This window comes from Typopeltis vanoorti, chromosome 12, assembly GCF_054136105.1.
Source record: "Typopeltis vanoorti isolate ZY-2024b chromosome 12, IOZ_Tvanoo_1.0, whole genome shotgun sequence".
NCBI classification, from domain to species: Eukaryota; Metazoa; Arthropoda; class Arachnida; order Uropygi; family Thelyphonidae; genus Typopeltis; species Typopeltis vanoorti.
In genome coordinates, this window is record NC_143560.1 from 126,776,921 (window position 1) to 126,792,891 (window position 15,971).

The following is a 15,971-nucleotide window of genomic DNA, read 5'->3' on the forward strand; positions in this document are numbered from 1 at the left end:
CAAAGCATTATAAAGAATAATATGTTTGGAGGAACATGTTTAAATTACAGTTCCGAACAGTGTGAAATTTCTTAAATTGACTCCTCCTGATGGCTATATCATCAAAAAAATTCTAATACTTTTATATTATATAAGGTATTTTATTTGTTTAAATAATTTTCCATTTCATAGATTAATATTTAAATGATTAAGATTGGAATAGTTCAATTTGAGTCAGATCCGAAACAACTCAAGTTGTGAGACTGGTGTGTTATCTGTTTATTTGCACGCATTTTCGGCCTGTTTGCCTCTTTTGCGGGGTGAAAAATTCCTAGGTGTAGTCTTGTTACACTAAGTGAGAGACTGGCTACAGATGAAAGTTGTTTACAAGGGTTCCTCGCATGTTACACTGTTAAGGGGGGAAAATGCGAAATCTGCTTATTTGTTATGTACATCTTTAAGGTGTTTTTCGGCGATTATAAATTGTAAAAGTTTCCTTGATAAAGTGTATGTGTATTTAAACTTAATTTAGTTTGGAATATGCAGCGCCATTCTGTAGTGGTGTCAGGCTTTTTCCGTAATAGAGTCGTAGTAAATTTAACCCATCTGTGTTGGTAAAGGAAATTTTATAATATCAGTGCATTGGCGATCAGGGATCTCTATGGATGAGAGGGAAAAAATCATGCTGTCATATGAATAGTAGAGTATCCGCAGTTCTTTAATTGAGATTTAATGGTAAGATAGAGAGATTGATCATTTTATTGTGTAATTGTTTTTGCTAATATACTTTCTGTATATACTGCATATTGTGTGTCACTATGGAAAACAGTGTAGGTAATGAGAACAATTTTTTAAAAAAAGTAAATTTAACCATGGTTATTGCAGGACATAAATGAATTTTGTTACTTCATTGTGAAAGATTTGATTTAATGATGCATTTATGTAAGTCTAGCAATTAACTTGAAATCAAAACGTACTGTGAATGGCTGTTGGAATATGAAATTGCTGTACAAGTTATTTTCTCAGTAAGCTTGGAACAAGCTTGCTGAGTAAATTATTGTTGGTGATAACAGAGTTGCAGCAACCAAAGTAGTGATGAAATATAGAGAATTGTTGGAGTGTAGCATCAGGTTCATTTGTGGTAGGCATATGAAATAAAGCTGTATAAGGCAAAGATAAGTAAGATGTGCAACAAATTCTTGTCTACTGTTATCACTAAATAAATGGAGATCACAAAGGATGATTTGAATAAGTTGACATTGTGAGAAAATAATGTTTCCTAGTTCATTGTGGGAAAAATGTGCACACTTAGGTACTTTGGGCCAAAAAGCTTGCAAGCCATGTATTATATTCATGCAATTGTAACTGCTAAAATTGACACTGCCAAAGATTTGTGAGTGATAGTGGATAGGGAGCTGCAGTTTAAAGAACAAATTGAAAATGAAACAAAATAGCACCAGTTATTATTTGAAAGTTGAAGATGATGCTGGCAAGTAATAATGAAGTTATTATCTCTATATAAAGCTGATAATTCAGCATCAGGATTGCTGTTTTCAGATTTAATCACCCGTGTTTCTTGGGGATGCAGTGATAGTGGATTTATTCACATGACCGAAGTTGTCAGGCATGCAGGGAAAAATTTCCCTTAATCCATTCAGGTGGGAGAGATTTTTTTAATATATGACATTAATATTGATAATATATATGGTTTCACCCATTCACAATGGGGATTGTGAATGGGTGAAAATGATTTGACTTGGGCGTAAGTGCACTCTCAGCAAATCCATTTAAAGAGTTGTATGATGGGTATTGTGTGAATAATGGTTGTTGTTGTTGTTGGATTCTATTGAGATGCCTGGCTTATTAATGCATGCGATGGAAATCAAGAATTAAAAGGAGAATATGAATACAAGTTATTTTCTGGTTGTGATAGCCTTCACTGAATAGGAAACAAATGATGAGATAACAGATTTAAAGGATAACCCAAAAACTTTAAAATGTGTCAATAGAAAGTAGGCTTATGAGGTAAAATTTTATAGAAAACATAAATAAGAAAGAAAAGAATTAACTAACACATAAACACACATACAAAAAAACCCAACAGAATTTCATGGGAAAAACAAAAACATATTTATTATTTAAAATTATGGAAACAACTACCATGTTATAGCAAAACTTCACTTTAATATAAACCAAAATAATTACTTGATGTTTCTACCTTTTATATGAAGGTCATCATCTGGCATATACACATGTATGCAAAAAAAAAAAAAAAAATCTACATTACAATCTATATGGAATGCTAAAGACACAGTAATTTGATCAACCATTAACATAACTGGCCTGATCTTTAGTTACAAATCATTAAGAGATATATTAAGCTAGAGAGCAACATGCTCTCACATAATTACTCACATACGAAATAGTATAGATGATGGCCAACATGAGCTGAAATTATTGCTTAGAGTCCTAAAGTAAGGATTTTGTTGGAAAACTTGAACTTAAGTTGGCTGAACGTGTGCCATCCAAATTCTTAGGATTTTTATGCTACCATTATTGTTAAGATTAGGATGGTTGATCAAAATTTCACAGGCTTCTTTAAATTTGCATTCATACCATGTTTTGTATGGTTTAAGGAACAGGTATTTTTCCAATTAATTTGATGTATGGTGTTAAGATTGCGATCTTGCTTTACTGAAATTGTTAAATTTAATGTGTTGTTTGTGTTCTTTTTTACAGGTAGGAATTGTGCATCTGGTTTCACCAATATTAGGTAAGTTATAGGTGCAATGGATACGGTATACCCCAGGGTGGGCTAAGATCCTTAGAGGAGTTGAATATATATTTTTTAATTTTGTGGATTTTGGTGAAGTGGATGAAATAATGAGATCAAATTGCACTTCTTATCCATGTTATTCAACAGGTGTTACAGAATCGTATCCAGATTTAGCTGGACGTCTATAGACGTCATCATGGCTGGTTGGGAGATTAAACGTAGCATTAAGATTGTAATAGTGTAGAATTCTAATCGAATAACTGATGTAAATAAGTCTGATATGAAAATTAGGAAAATAAAAAAAAAAGACAGACCATGAAAATAGGTAAGATCAGTGAACAAAAAAAAAATTCAGCTGTTTAGGCATTGAGTTTAGTGATCATGACAAATATTGAAATAGACAACAGAATTAGCAAAACTGGTACAATAGATAGTCATCTGAATAAATCAAAATTGGTTTGAACACTGCTATTTTAGCTATTTAAGTCAAAACACTAAACTAGCAATATACAACACAGCTTTCAAACCAGTATTAACTGGTTCTGAGAACTTTAGAAACCAAACATTTGTTCAAAGATTGGAGATCAAATATGAGAGTCCTGAGAGAAGTGAACGGTTGGCATCAATGGCAGTATCATATTAAAAATATTAGGAAAGAACTTGATGTTGTTAGCATATTAGAAATGTGCTAGCAGAACTAATCATGATGGAAGATGAAAAGTTAGCAAAACAAGGTTGTTGCCAGAATGTCAAGAAAAATATCCAGAGGAAGACCAATCCCTGGGTGGTTTGATTCATGAAGAAGTGCATTAGAAGACTGAAATTGAAGATCTGACAACAGGCTAATTTGGAGGAAATTTGCTGATAAGAAGTTAGTACTGATGTAAACTTTCATGTAACACTATTCATAATATCCTGACCCCCCCCCCCCCCTACAAACACATACACACTCAAGGTTGCATAGTAATGTTATATATACATATGTAAACTTTTTATATTAAATCAAGGATAGTAACTATCACTTTATACAAAGACCAAAATGCATTTTCTTTTTCCTGTTGCACGTGATATACCTTCATTGTGTGGGTGCTATTGATTTTAATTGCATCCCATGAAAATAATATCACAGTAATTTTGTTTTTTATATATTATTATTATTACATCACACCTCCAGGGAGTCCAAAGACTCATTGAGGGAGGGCATCTACTCTACAACTCTTCGTCTCACTACTCCACCAACTTTCATCTATATATATATATATATATATATATATATATATATATATATATGTTATGGTTAAAGTGAGAAATCCAGTTGTTATTAATAATTAATCGCTTTAACTGGCTAAAGTGAATAATTCCTAGAGGAGTCTGGTAAATGTAAAAAAAACATGTTTATAGGTTTTATATCTAGATTTTTCATTCTCAATAGATCTGCGCAGTTAGCTTAGTGGCTGTGCACTTCGCAACCATATGACTGGGGAAGGTGTGTCCCAGGTTCGATCCCCGTCGAAGACTTGAGGAATTTAAGGATCTTCCTCAGCCATAGTCAAGTTAGCCGGTCTTGGGCACAGGCAGTAGGGTTTTTTCCACCAGTTTATCTGGCATTTTTCATCCCACAAGTAGGCAAACCGGCCCAGTGAACACACATGGATCTACAGCCATAAATATTTAAACCCCCCACGAGGGGGACTCAACTCGCCCTAATAGGGACAGGGGAGAAAAAGGGAGGAAACTCCATACGAATAAATAAATAATTCTCAATAGAAATTATAACAACTTAGATTAGATTAGTTTATAATGAAAAAAGTAAGGGAAGTATTTCTTTTGCACTCAATGAAATCAGAAATCATTATAAACTAACCTAACCTTTATCGGTTGGAAATCATTATAAACTAACCTAACGTAACCTTTATTGATTAGGTTAGTTTAGGTTAGGTTAATTTATAATGAAAAAAGTAAGGAAAATACTTCTTTTGCACTTAATGAAATCAGAAATCATTGTAAACTAACCTAACCCCTAAACTAACCTGGATGTCGCATGTCGAACCAGAGTGTAGTCGTAGTTTCATGAGTAGATTAATGGGGATAAAAGATAAACGTTGTGGGCTGAGCTTAATAATTGCAGGCATATAAATGGGGATAACAAATAAGTTGTTTTGGGCAGATGAATGGGGATAATAGATAAATCAGAGAGGAACTGATCAGTGTTTTTCTCCATTGATGAGGAAGTACAGCAACGACGTTTATCTATTATCCCCATTCATCTACCCACAACAACTTTTATTTGTTATTCCCATTTTTCTGCCTGCAATCGTTAAGCTCAGCCCATGACAACGTTTATCTTTTATCCCCATTAATCTGCCCACAACAAACTATGCCTACCCTGTTCGACATGCGACATCCAGGTTAGTTTAAGTTAGGTTAGTTTATAATGATTTCTGATTTCATTGAGTGCAAAAGAAGTACTTTCCTTACTTTTTTCATTATAAATTAACCTAAACTAACCTAACCAATAAAGGTTAGGTTAGTTTATAATGATTTCCAACCGATAAAGATTAGGTTGGATTAGTTTATGGTGATTTCTGATTTCGTTGAGTACAAAAGAAGTGCTTTCCTTACTTTTTTCATTATAAACTAACCTAACCTAAGCCTAAGCTGTTATAATTTCTATTGAGAATGAAAACCTATATATAAAACAACCTATAAACATGTTTTTATTACATGTACCAGACTCCGCTAGGAATTATTCACTTTAACCAGTTAAAGTGATTAATTCTCGTAAATTATTCCCTTTAACCGGTTATTATTAATTTTCTAACTGATAAAGGTTAGGTTAGATTAGTTAGTGATTTCTGATTTCATTGAGTACAAAAGAAGTACTTTCCTTACTTTTTTCATTATAACCTAACCTAACCTAAGCTGTTGTAATTTCTAATGAGAATGAAAACCTATATATAAAACCTATAAACATGTTTTTATTACATGTACGAGACTCCTCTAGGAATTATTCACTTTAACCGCTTAAAGTGATTAATTCTCGTAAATTATTCACTTTAACCGGTTAAAGTGATTAATTCTCGTAAATTATTCACTTTAACCGGTTATTATTAATAATCGGATTTATCACTTGAACCGTAACATATATACATATATATATTATATAAAAATATTATGTAATGATCATTTTGTCTGTGATACAGTTTTTTCCATGTACATGAACATAGAAAGATAATTTTTTTTGTAATTTTCTTGATTTGGTTTTTAATTATTGGCAATTCATTTAATTTATGAGAAATCAGGCATTTGTTTATTAAATTGTAGGTTATAATTCAGAAAAATGGCATCTGATTTTAACAAAGCAACAGCATTAGCATCCTTAACTGCAACGTATACTGATTCTGAAAATGAACAAGATTCTGATATAGATACAGATATAGGTGTACAGGAAAGAAATTCTAGCCGAGAACCTACACCTTATTCTTATGGTAAGTATAGCATTAGGTATCTATTTAAATTAAAGTTAAAATTTATTTAATTCATTAATGTTAAAATTTCATTAATTAAAATTTATAATTACTTAGGTAGCAAATGTTATATAAAAAAAGAAACACCCCCCCCCCACACACACTATATATATATATATATATATATATATATATATATATATATATTCATTTTGTATTATTCTTATGATTCAACATCCTTTTTTGTACAATTTTCATATTTGTAGGCTTGCTTGATAATGTAAACATATAAAGTTCTGATATCAGTAATTCTGATATGAATTATTAATTGAGAAGAAACTTACACACTCAGTAATTGAAATAAAACCAGTGTCTCCTAGAATAATCAGCAAAAGAAAGAAGCCAAATAATTAAAATAATCCAATAATCCAATAAAATAATCCAAATATATGCACCAGACAGTAACCATCCAGAGGAAGAAATAGAAAATTTCCATGAGTAACTACAGCAGGAAATAGATAGATCAAAAAGTAGAAAACTCGTGATAGTGATGGAAGATTTTAATGCTCAAATAGGATAGTCCACAGTAGACAAAAAAGATGTGATAGGACAGTTTGGATGCGGAGAGCTAAACGACAGAGGAGAACAATTACTCCACTTCTGTAAAGCAAATGATCTAATGATTGCAAATACATTGTTTTATCAGCACCCTAATAATAAATATGCATGGACATCCCCAGATGGTAATATAAAGAACTGCATAGATTGTATCATTATAAAAACAATGGAAAAGATCAGTGAATAATGTTTGAACATTAAGAAGTTTCAATTTTGATACTGACCATGAAATATTACCCTGCCAAATTGAAAATAAAATTTAACAGGAAAAATAATATCAGTAAAGAAGAAAGATTCAATCTATCAAAACTAAGAGACATTTCAATCAGAAGTCAATTTTTAGAATAGATGCGCTTGAGATTAAAACCCTCTATCTTTCAGAACAGTGCGAAATACTGGGAAGAAGGAAAAGAAACAGTGTTATCAATGGTAGCATACTAGTATATCTTTTGTCCTAGAATCCAAAATAAACAATCAGTGGATTACAAGAAATCCTAACCATAATAAGAAGAAAAAAGAGAGGCCAAGATAGTTGTAAACCAACAAAACAATGAGGAGAATGGAAAGTATGTCCACTATCCCCATGCCTATTCAACATATATCTAGAAGAAGTTGTAAAGAATGCAATAGATAATGAGCCAGGAATCAATATCAGTGGTTTAAATATAAATAATATAAAATATGCAGATGACCTTGTATTGCAAGAACCCCAAATGAACTACAGAGATTGATAAACAAACTAAACAAAACCTGTAAAATATATGACATGGTAATAAATATACAAAAGACAAAAGTGATGAAAACAGGGAGGAACAAAATTAACATCTCAGTCACCCTAAATGGAGAACAAATAGAACAAGTAGATAACTTCATATATCTTGGATCAAAACTAACAGAAACAATAGATGCACTCGAAATAATCAAACACAGAATAGCAGTAGGATGGACCACCATGGGAAAATTACAGAAAATCTGGAAAACAAACAAGATATCTGAACAAGCCAAAATTAAACTATATGAGTCAATAATTACACCAACAGTTATCTATGGAGCAGAAGCATGGACAATTAAAGAAAGAAAGGAGAAAAAGTTGGTATTTGAAATGAAATGCTTAAGAAAAATAAATAAAACAAGTTGGATAGAAAAGAAAACAAATAGCACAGTTGGACAAGAATTATTGTACGAGAAGACAATATTAGAAAAAAATAGGAAACGGCTGAGATTTTTGGCCATGTTGCATGCATGGATAGACTACCTAACATCCTAATAAATACTTTTACAACTGAAAAAAGAAGACCCAAAGAGACCAAAAATCACCTGACTGAAATCAATAAAGAACATTTCAGGATGTAGAACTTATAATAAACTTTTTCAAAAAGCAGGGAATAGAGAAGACTTGAATATCCTGCTCAATGGAAGACTCAACCCATCTTAGATGGAAGAGAAGAAGATCAGTAAATAAAAAAAACAGCAACCCTGCATCTACCAAATTTGATCGTGAACTAAGAGTACATCGAACAAACATTCTTTTCCCAGTCACATGGAGTCTACTTCAGGGTGATATTTTTTACTATTCTGAACAGAGATCTTGGAGTGGAATGAATGCAAGCTGTTGCTTTCATAAGGGTGCTGCTAGGATCTTTATATACAACTAATATTTCCAAAATGAAGAGATTTGTATATCTATAAATGAGTGAGAGTAAGGAGATCTTGCCTTAGCAATCTGTTTGCATTTTATTATGGAACAAAGTAATTAAATGTATCAGAATGATACTATAAGGACAAGGACTTCTGCATATTCAAATTGATGGAGGAATGCTTTGGTTTGATTAAAATTATATCTGAAGCAGTTAAGGGTTTATGAGACCAGTTTATTAAGTGTGTATTTTCCAACCAGTTTGCCTGTATTGTAGGATGAAAAACTTTACATCCTACAATATTGTAGCATGAAAAGTTTTCATGCTACAATACAGCTATTAGTTTCTGAGTGGGAAAATCCTTCCTCTTTCATATGGCACTGGTTAACTCGTCAGTTGAAACTATTATGAAGATTCCTTGTGTACTTGATAGGATTCAAACCCAAGTCTGAAACTTGAAGAAAAAATTGCATTTTCAATTAAACAAGGATGCAGAATAGGCTTTTTTTTTCCCTTTTTTTAGATTTGTATATCTATAAATGAGTGAGAGTAAGGAGATCTTGCCTTAGCAATCTGTTTGCATTTTATTATGGAACAAAGTAATTAAATGTATCAAGATATTATTTGTATTTTGCAGAGGCTTTTGACACAGAATGATACTATAAGGACAAGGACTTCTACATATTCAAATGGATGGAGGAATGCTTTGGTTGGATTATATATATTTTGATTAGAATTATATCTGAAGCAATTAAGGGTTTATGAGACCAGTTTATTAATTGTATATTTTCCAACCAGTTTGCCTGTATTGTAGGATGAAAAACTTAGTTTTCATGCTGCAATACAGCCATTAGTTTCTGAGTGGGTAAATCATTCCTCTTTCATATGGCACTGGTTCACTCATCAGTTGAAACTATTATGAAGATTCCTTGTGTACTTGATGGGATTCAAACCCAAGTCTGAAACTTGAAGGAAAAATTGCATTTTCAATTAAACAAGGATACAGATAAGCTTTTTTTCCTTTTTTTTTTTTTTTTTTGTTTGGATAAGAGTTGCTGATAGGAATTAGGAAGTAATATGTTTATGGGCAAACTTCATAGCAAAGTCAAAGAAAATGAGGATACATATGTGTAAGCACAAGATGACACACTGCTGATAAATTTCTTATTCGAAAATTTACAACAGAAGGCACTAAACTCGCTAGCTTCCTATACAATTTATCTCCAACTTGTGGAAAAGTTTTATTTCCAGGTGACAAAGTATTAAACTTTACAAGAAATTATATTCTTGTATTCAGCCTTTACTTACAAAGTATATTAAATTATATGAAAAATAAATAAAATTTGCTAATGCCTAGGTGAAAACATTTAGCCTTAACTAAGTTTTAAAGACCAGTGGGCAGCTAGCTCTCAACCAATCATAGAATAGCTGGCCTAAGATTATTAGTGACTAGAGTACAGCAGATAGCTGTCCATAGTCCCTAACACACTGTATATACTCCCTATCAGATTATTATTATTGTCTGAAATACTAAGAGTCCTATGGTTGATTTTTCTTGAGTTTATGGGATGAAACACCCCAGTTTCTTTGGGAGGGGGGACCCTGCTTGTCTGTGCCAGAGATAGACTAACTCAGCAACTGGTCAACAAAGGCTTAGAAAAAAGTTACTCTAGTTAGTGACTAGAATCACACTTTAGAACAGCTTAGACATCCTAGTACTATTGATGCAAATGATATTCCCACAGGGTTACACAGGCCTAACTATTGAATTATTTGACAAAAAATTATGGTCTTGTGTAATTCTTTACTTTAGTGTAAACAAGGCTTGTGCATGAAGTATTTTCATGACTAGGCACAAATAACCTAGAGGCTGTTATAGGATATTGAGGCAATTGATGCCAAGTCAACAGCCTCAGATTTTAAAGTTTTATGTACTTAGTCCTTTTTCCATCAGCAAAGAGAAATTAAATTTTACATTTAATACACATAATCTTAATCTTGAAAGTTTATTTTTCACTTGGTTAGACCATAATAAATTTAGTTTAATCCTTTATCCAAGTGTGAGCAAACAAAGTTTGCACCTGAAAGTATCTTCAGGACTGGGGTAAGGTAGTACAACACCGGGAAACTCATTGCAAAGGTGGAGCAAGCTAACATCACTCCTATCACAGTATCTCCCATGATGCAAAACACATCTCCTTGTGGATATGTATAATGTTATGCATTAAGCCACTACCCAGACTAGTTTCGACCTTTATTGAGGTCTCTTCAGTAGGAGCCAGGCCCAGACATGGAGATACCAGGCAGAAGCAATAGCAAGGTCATCTCTACCTATAGGAGTTGCCAAAAGGTGTGCCACCTTTTTATTAAATTACTCTGGATTTAGAGAAAGATGTTGAAAGTTTATTTTTCACTTGGTTAGACTATAATAAATTTAGTTTAATCCTTTATCCAAGTATGAGCAAACAAAGTTTGCACCTGAAAGTATTTTCAGGACTGGGGTAAGGTAGTACAACACCGGGCAACTCGTTACAAAGGTGGAGCTAACATCACTCCTATCACAGTATCTCCCATAAAGTATCTTCAGGAGTGGGGTCCTGAAGATACTTTCAGGTGTAAACTTTGTTTGCTCACACTTGGATAAAGGATTAAACTAAATTTATTATAGTCTAATCAAGTGAAAAATAAACTTTCAACATCTTTCTCTAAATGCAGAGTAATTTAATAAAAACGTGGCACACCTTTTGGCAACTATAGGGAGATGACCTTGCTATTGCTTCTGCCTGGTATCTCCACTTGGGCCTGGCTCCCACTGAAGAGACCTCAATAAAGGTCGAAACTAGTCTGGATTGTAGTCCTCCCCTTAATGCATAACATTATACATATCTGCAAGGAGATGTGTTTTACATTATGGGAGATACTGTGATAGGAGTGATGTTAGCTTTGTCCACCTTTACAACGAGTTTCCCGGTGTTGTACTACCTCACCCCAGTCCTGAAGATACTTTCAGGCGCAAACTTTGTTTGCTCACACTTGGATAAAGGATTAAACTAAATTTATTATAATCTTAATCAATAATGAATATGTTGAATACCAAAGGGCACAAAACTGAAACCTGCAGAACTCTGCTGTTAATCACCCAACACTAAATCGTCATTACTAAAACTGACACCTCTTAATCAGAAAGAAAACTCATAAAAGGAACACTCTTGAAGGTTGTAGAAATTTAAATAAATTATAGCCATTGCCACTATTTCCCTTGTGGCCTCTTTATAAAAAGTTTAATTTACTTATCAAGATCATTGTTGGGAATACACACTGGTTGTAGATCTTTCTTTTTAATGCAATTTGATAAACTGTCTTTAAATATATCTCTATCATGGTTAAAAACTTTCCATCCTGTTGTTATCCTGGATGAACGCTACCAAGTTTATGGTCATTTGTATTGATTTGTGCTAGATATTTATAGGAACTCACTATGCCAATCTGTCTTTAATTTATTTTGACTTGTATTCATTCTGGAGTATTTTCACTATACATTATTTTTTATTTGTTCATATTTATTTGCATCATTTGCTTCATTTAATTCAATAATCACATGTTCTAATCCTTTTGGTGATGTGTGATATCATCATGAATCATAGATTGCTCAAGTATTCTTTCTACATCAATATTTAATCCTTATAATTTTGTGAGATAGTCTCCTTGTCTGACTCCTTTTTTTATTTCTATTTCTCAATTTAAATTTATTATTGCTGAACCTCTTTCATATATGACTAAATATATATATATTATGTCTTCCTATATGTTTTAAAGCTTCCAAACCTATGTAACCATTTTACGTAGGTTTGGAGTCAAAGGCTTTTTCAAAATCTATGAAAGCCAAAGAGTTTGATATATTAATTCTTATGTTTTTTCATTACTTGATTTTAAGGCTTGTAAATGAAAAGATGTTCTGAAATTTATCTTTTCTTTTGGTTGATGGAAATTTAATATATTATTTATTCATGCACCAAAAACCTTACTTATGCATTATAAAACATTATCAAACATTATATACATTATCAAAAAGCCTATTAATGACTGGGATAAGGGTTATAGGTTTAGTAAAATATTCAGATTATTTTACTTATGTCTTAATAAACTATTGAAGTTCTTTTTCAACATGTGTAACCAACATAGGTCTGAATAAACTTATCAGCATTCTTTCCATTACATTCCATCTCTTGAGTCATGATTATTTGTGTTCTGTGTTTCATCTCCCCAGTCAGTACCACCAATATTAAATTCCCCCCAGATTGCTCATAATGCTATCACTGTGATATACTGTGATATACTTCCACTCTTAATTTTACAGCCCATGTTTTTCAAGCACCACACTGTTCAAATTTCCTGTAACATATAGAGTTAATCCTAGTTCTTAGCCTCCATCCTTCCCCAGTTTAAATTGAGGTATTATTTTTAGTATTTTCTATTCTTGTTTTAATCTTTTTTTCCCCTGTAATCTGCTTTCATGATATTTCATAGGTTTTTTTCTCTTGTTATCTCTTTTTTATAATGGACAACTTTATTAAAAGGGGTGCTTAACGGTCAAAGCTGTATAACTGAGAGGAGACCTCCATGTAGCCTTTAAAGGAATGCAGAGAACCGACCAGGGCTTCTGACCTAATGTCCAATCCTCTTTCTCATAGTGCACCCTGTTGGGTATCTACCTGGATACTGAATGAACGATGATGGGCTGGCAATTTGGGATTTAGCCGACCAAATTGTAATTCTTATTGGCTTAAACCAAATTATAAAATGATGGTACAACATGACAAATTTCGTGCTTGCTGTGGTGTCGCCCGGTTAAACAAGGCCCCCGTTGTTTTTACCGCGAAAAGTCAGCTACTGGAACAAATCTGAAAACACACCCCAACTCAATATCATCAGAGTTAAAGATCGGTACCATCAACATAAGAAGCCTGAACGGCAAAGAAATGGAGCTAGCTGAGGAATTAGATAAGTACCACATTGACATAATAGGGGTGACTGAAACAAAAAGACAAAAACTGGTGAGATCTTTCTGAGCAATAAATACAAAATTCCTTGCAAATTCAGGCAATGACAATCAAGGGAAAAGAAGGAGTAGCTATTGTATTCAACACTAAATATGAGGCTAATCTTCTTGAACGGCAGTCAGTCTCAAGTAGAGTGATGTGTGCAAATATCAGAATAGGGAACTGGACAATGAGACTTATTTGTGCCTATGGTCCCACAGAAGGTTCTGTTCTACTAAGGTAGAAGTGGAGGAATTTTTTGAGGCTTTAGAGAAAGCATCTGACACAATGAAAAAGGAAAAGTTGGTCCTTGTTGGGGATCTAAATAGCAGAGTAGGAAATGATTGTCAGACATACAAAAATATATTGGGAAAATTTGGAGAAAAGAGCAAAGCTAATAATAATGGCAAATATTTGTTGGATTTCTGCTCAGGACATGAACTGGTTATTACTAACACCATGTACCAACATAAAAATGTGCACAAATTCACATGGAGAGAAGAGGCAAGAAATAAGAAAAGTCTCATTGACTATGTTATTGTTGATACGGATGTTATCTCCCTTGTGCAGGACACCAGAGTGTACAGAGGATTTGAAATTGGAAATGATCACTATTTAGTCTTGAGTAGGATAAAATTGAATTTTCATATTGAAAAGAATAACATGTAAGAAAGTTTTAAAGTGAATAAACATTGAGCAGCTGTCAGATGTGAACTGTAGACAAATACACAAAGATTATTGAAGGAAAAATGAAAGAGTTTGAGAACGGGAACCAAACTTTAGAGATTCAGTGGCAAGCCTTGAAGAAAACCTTGATTGATTCACCCAGAGAGCCATGTGGTGAGGTTGTCTGCAGGATAGAAAAATCAGAACTCCATGGTGGACACAGGATGTTAAAGAGGCAGTGAAGGAAAAGAAGAAAGCATATCAAAAGTTCCTTGCAAATAAGTCAGCTTGTGCTCTTAGAGAATACAGAGACAAACGTAAGAAAGCTAAACACTGTGTAAAACTGGCTAAACAAAAGTCATGGGAGGACTTTGACAAGAACATTGAAAATAAATATCAAGAAGGTGACAAAATATTCTAGACGTTGAAGAAGCTGAGAAATGGAGGAAAGAATGCTGTTAAAGGAATTAGAGATGATAAAGGTGACATGAAAACAGGAGAAAAAGCCAAATAGAGGCTGTCAGGATCAGATATTCACTTTACGACAAATAGTGGAGAAATCATGGGAATATAACAAAGATCTCTATTTTAGTTTTGTAGATCTGGAAAAGGCATATGATAAGGTGCCAAGAGAGAAGCTATTCAATACGCTACAGTTATATGGTGTCAATGGGGCATTATATCAAGCAATACTTAGTCTTTATTTGAGTGTAAGTCAGCAGTCAGAATTGATGGAAGTACAGCCATAGTCCGACTTATGTAAATCCGGAGTTATGCGGTTTCTTATATGTACGTATTCCCATCCCGCTTCATGCCTCACCACTAGTCATATCTTTGGGGCGCTGGCCGCATTCATCAGTGTCACACATGCTGTGAACATGCACTGACGTGTTTCGCATGGTCTCCATTCATACATACGATTTTTATAGTCTACAAACCTTGCGATTGTTTAATGTTATGTTCTTGATAAAAAATTTTATCACATAAGAAAGAGTAATGTCATCCAAAAGAAGCTAGTCTGATTCTTCTACAACTAGCAAGAAAAGAAACATTGACTTTGGAAACAATACTCAACATATTAAGGATTTTGTAATCATATCTAAAATATGATTATACACTGTATATGGCATATTATACAGAGCAATATAAAGTCTATATTTAAGACTTTATATTGCTTACAATTTCACCAAGCAAAATTGAAGAATACAGATCATTTGATGAAAAATCAGGTGCAAGACAAGGGTGTATACTCTTATTTCGTAATGTGATTCATATCATCTATATGGATCACATTATGAAAGTGGCATTAAATCCAGTATCAAAATTGAAGATATTCAACTTAACTCTCTACTTTATGAAGATATTATACTCCTAATAAATCCAGAACAAGTCTTCAGGATTCTTAACTAAACCAAAAAGCCATTACTTCAAATAAAAAGAAACTTTGAAAATAAGCTAGAACGTAGACGATGTCAATTATGTTCTCAATGGAGAACCTATGAAACAAGTTATATGAGCTATTTTGACACAATTTTCTGTGAAGATGACAAATTAGATGTGGAAACAGGTAATAGAATAAATAAGCAAAAGTGGTATTGTGAACAGCCAAATGAATAAATTTATATGGAATGAAAAAGAAATTAGCCAAAATACTTAACTAGCAGTGTACAAACCAGTTTTAGCTTTTTTAGGTGTTTAGAGCAGGGTTTACAGACCAGGTAAAAATGAATTTAAAAAAAAATATGAAGATTTATAACAATAGAGAAAAAAAATCCTTAGCTCACCGATA

The 15,971-nt window shown here is 32.9% G+C and overlaps 1 protein-coding gene across 2 annotated transcripts in view; it reads left to right on the plus strand.

Moving 5' to 3' along the window:
- The first annotated feature begins 340 nt into the window (after positions 1-340).
- LOC150101215 (SAP30-binding protein) overlaps positions 341-15,971 on the plus strand; it is a 121,552-nt gene continuing 105,921 nt past the window's right edge. For both annotated transcript variants that reach the window (XM_090401476.1, XM_090401477.1), the window contains exons 1-2: positions 341-714; positions 6,080-6,243. In XM_090401476.1, coding sequence (XP_090257602.1) covers positions 6,096-6,243 — 148 coding nt within the window. In that variant the 5' untranslated portion in view covers positions 341-714; positions 6,080-6,095. The remainder of the gene's footprint in view (positions 715-6,079; positions 6,244-15,971) is intronic.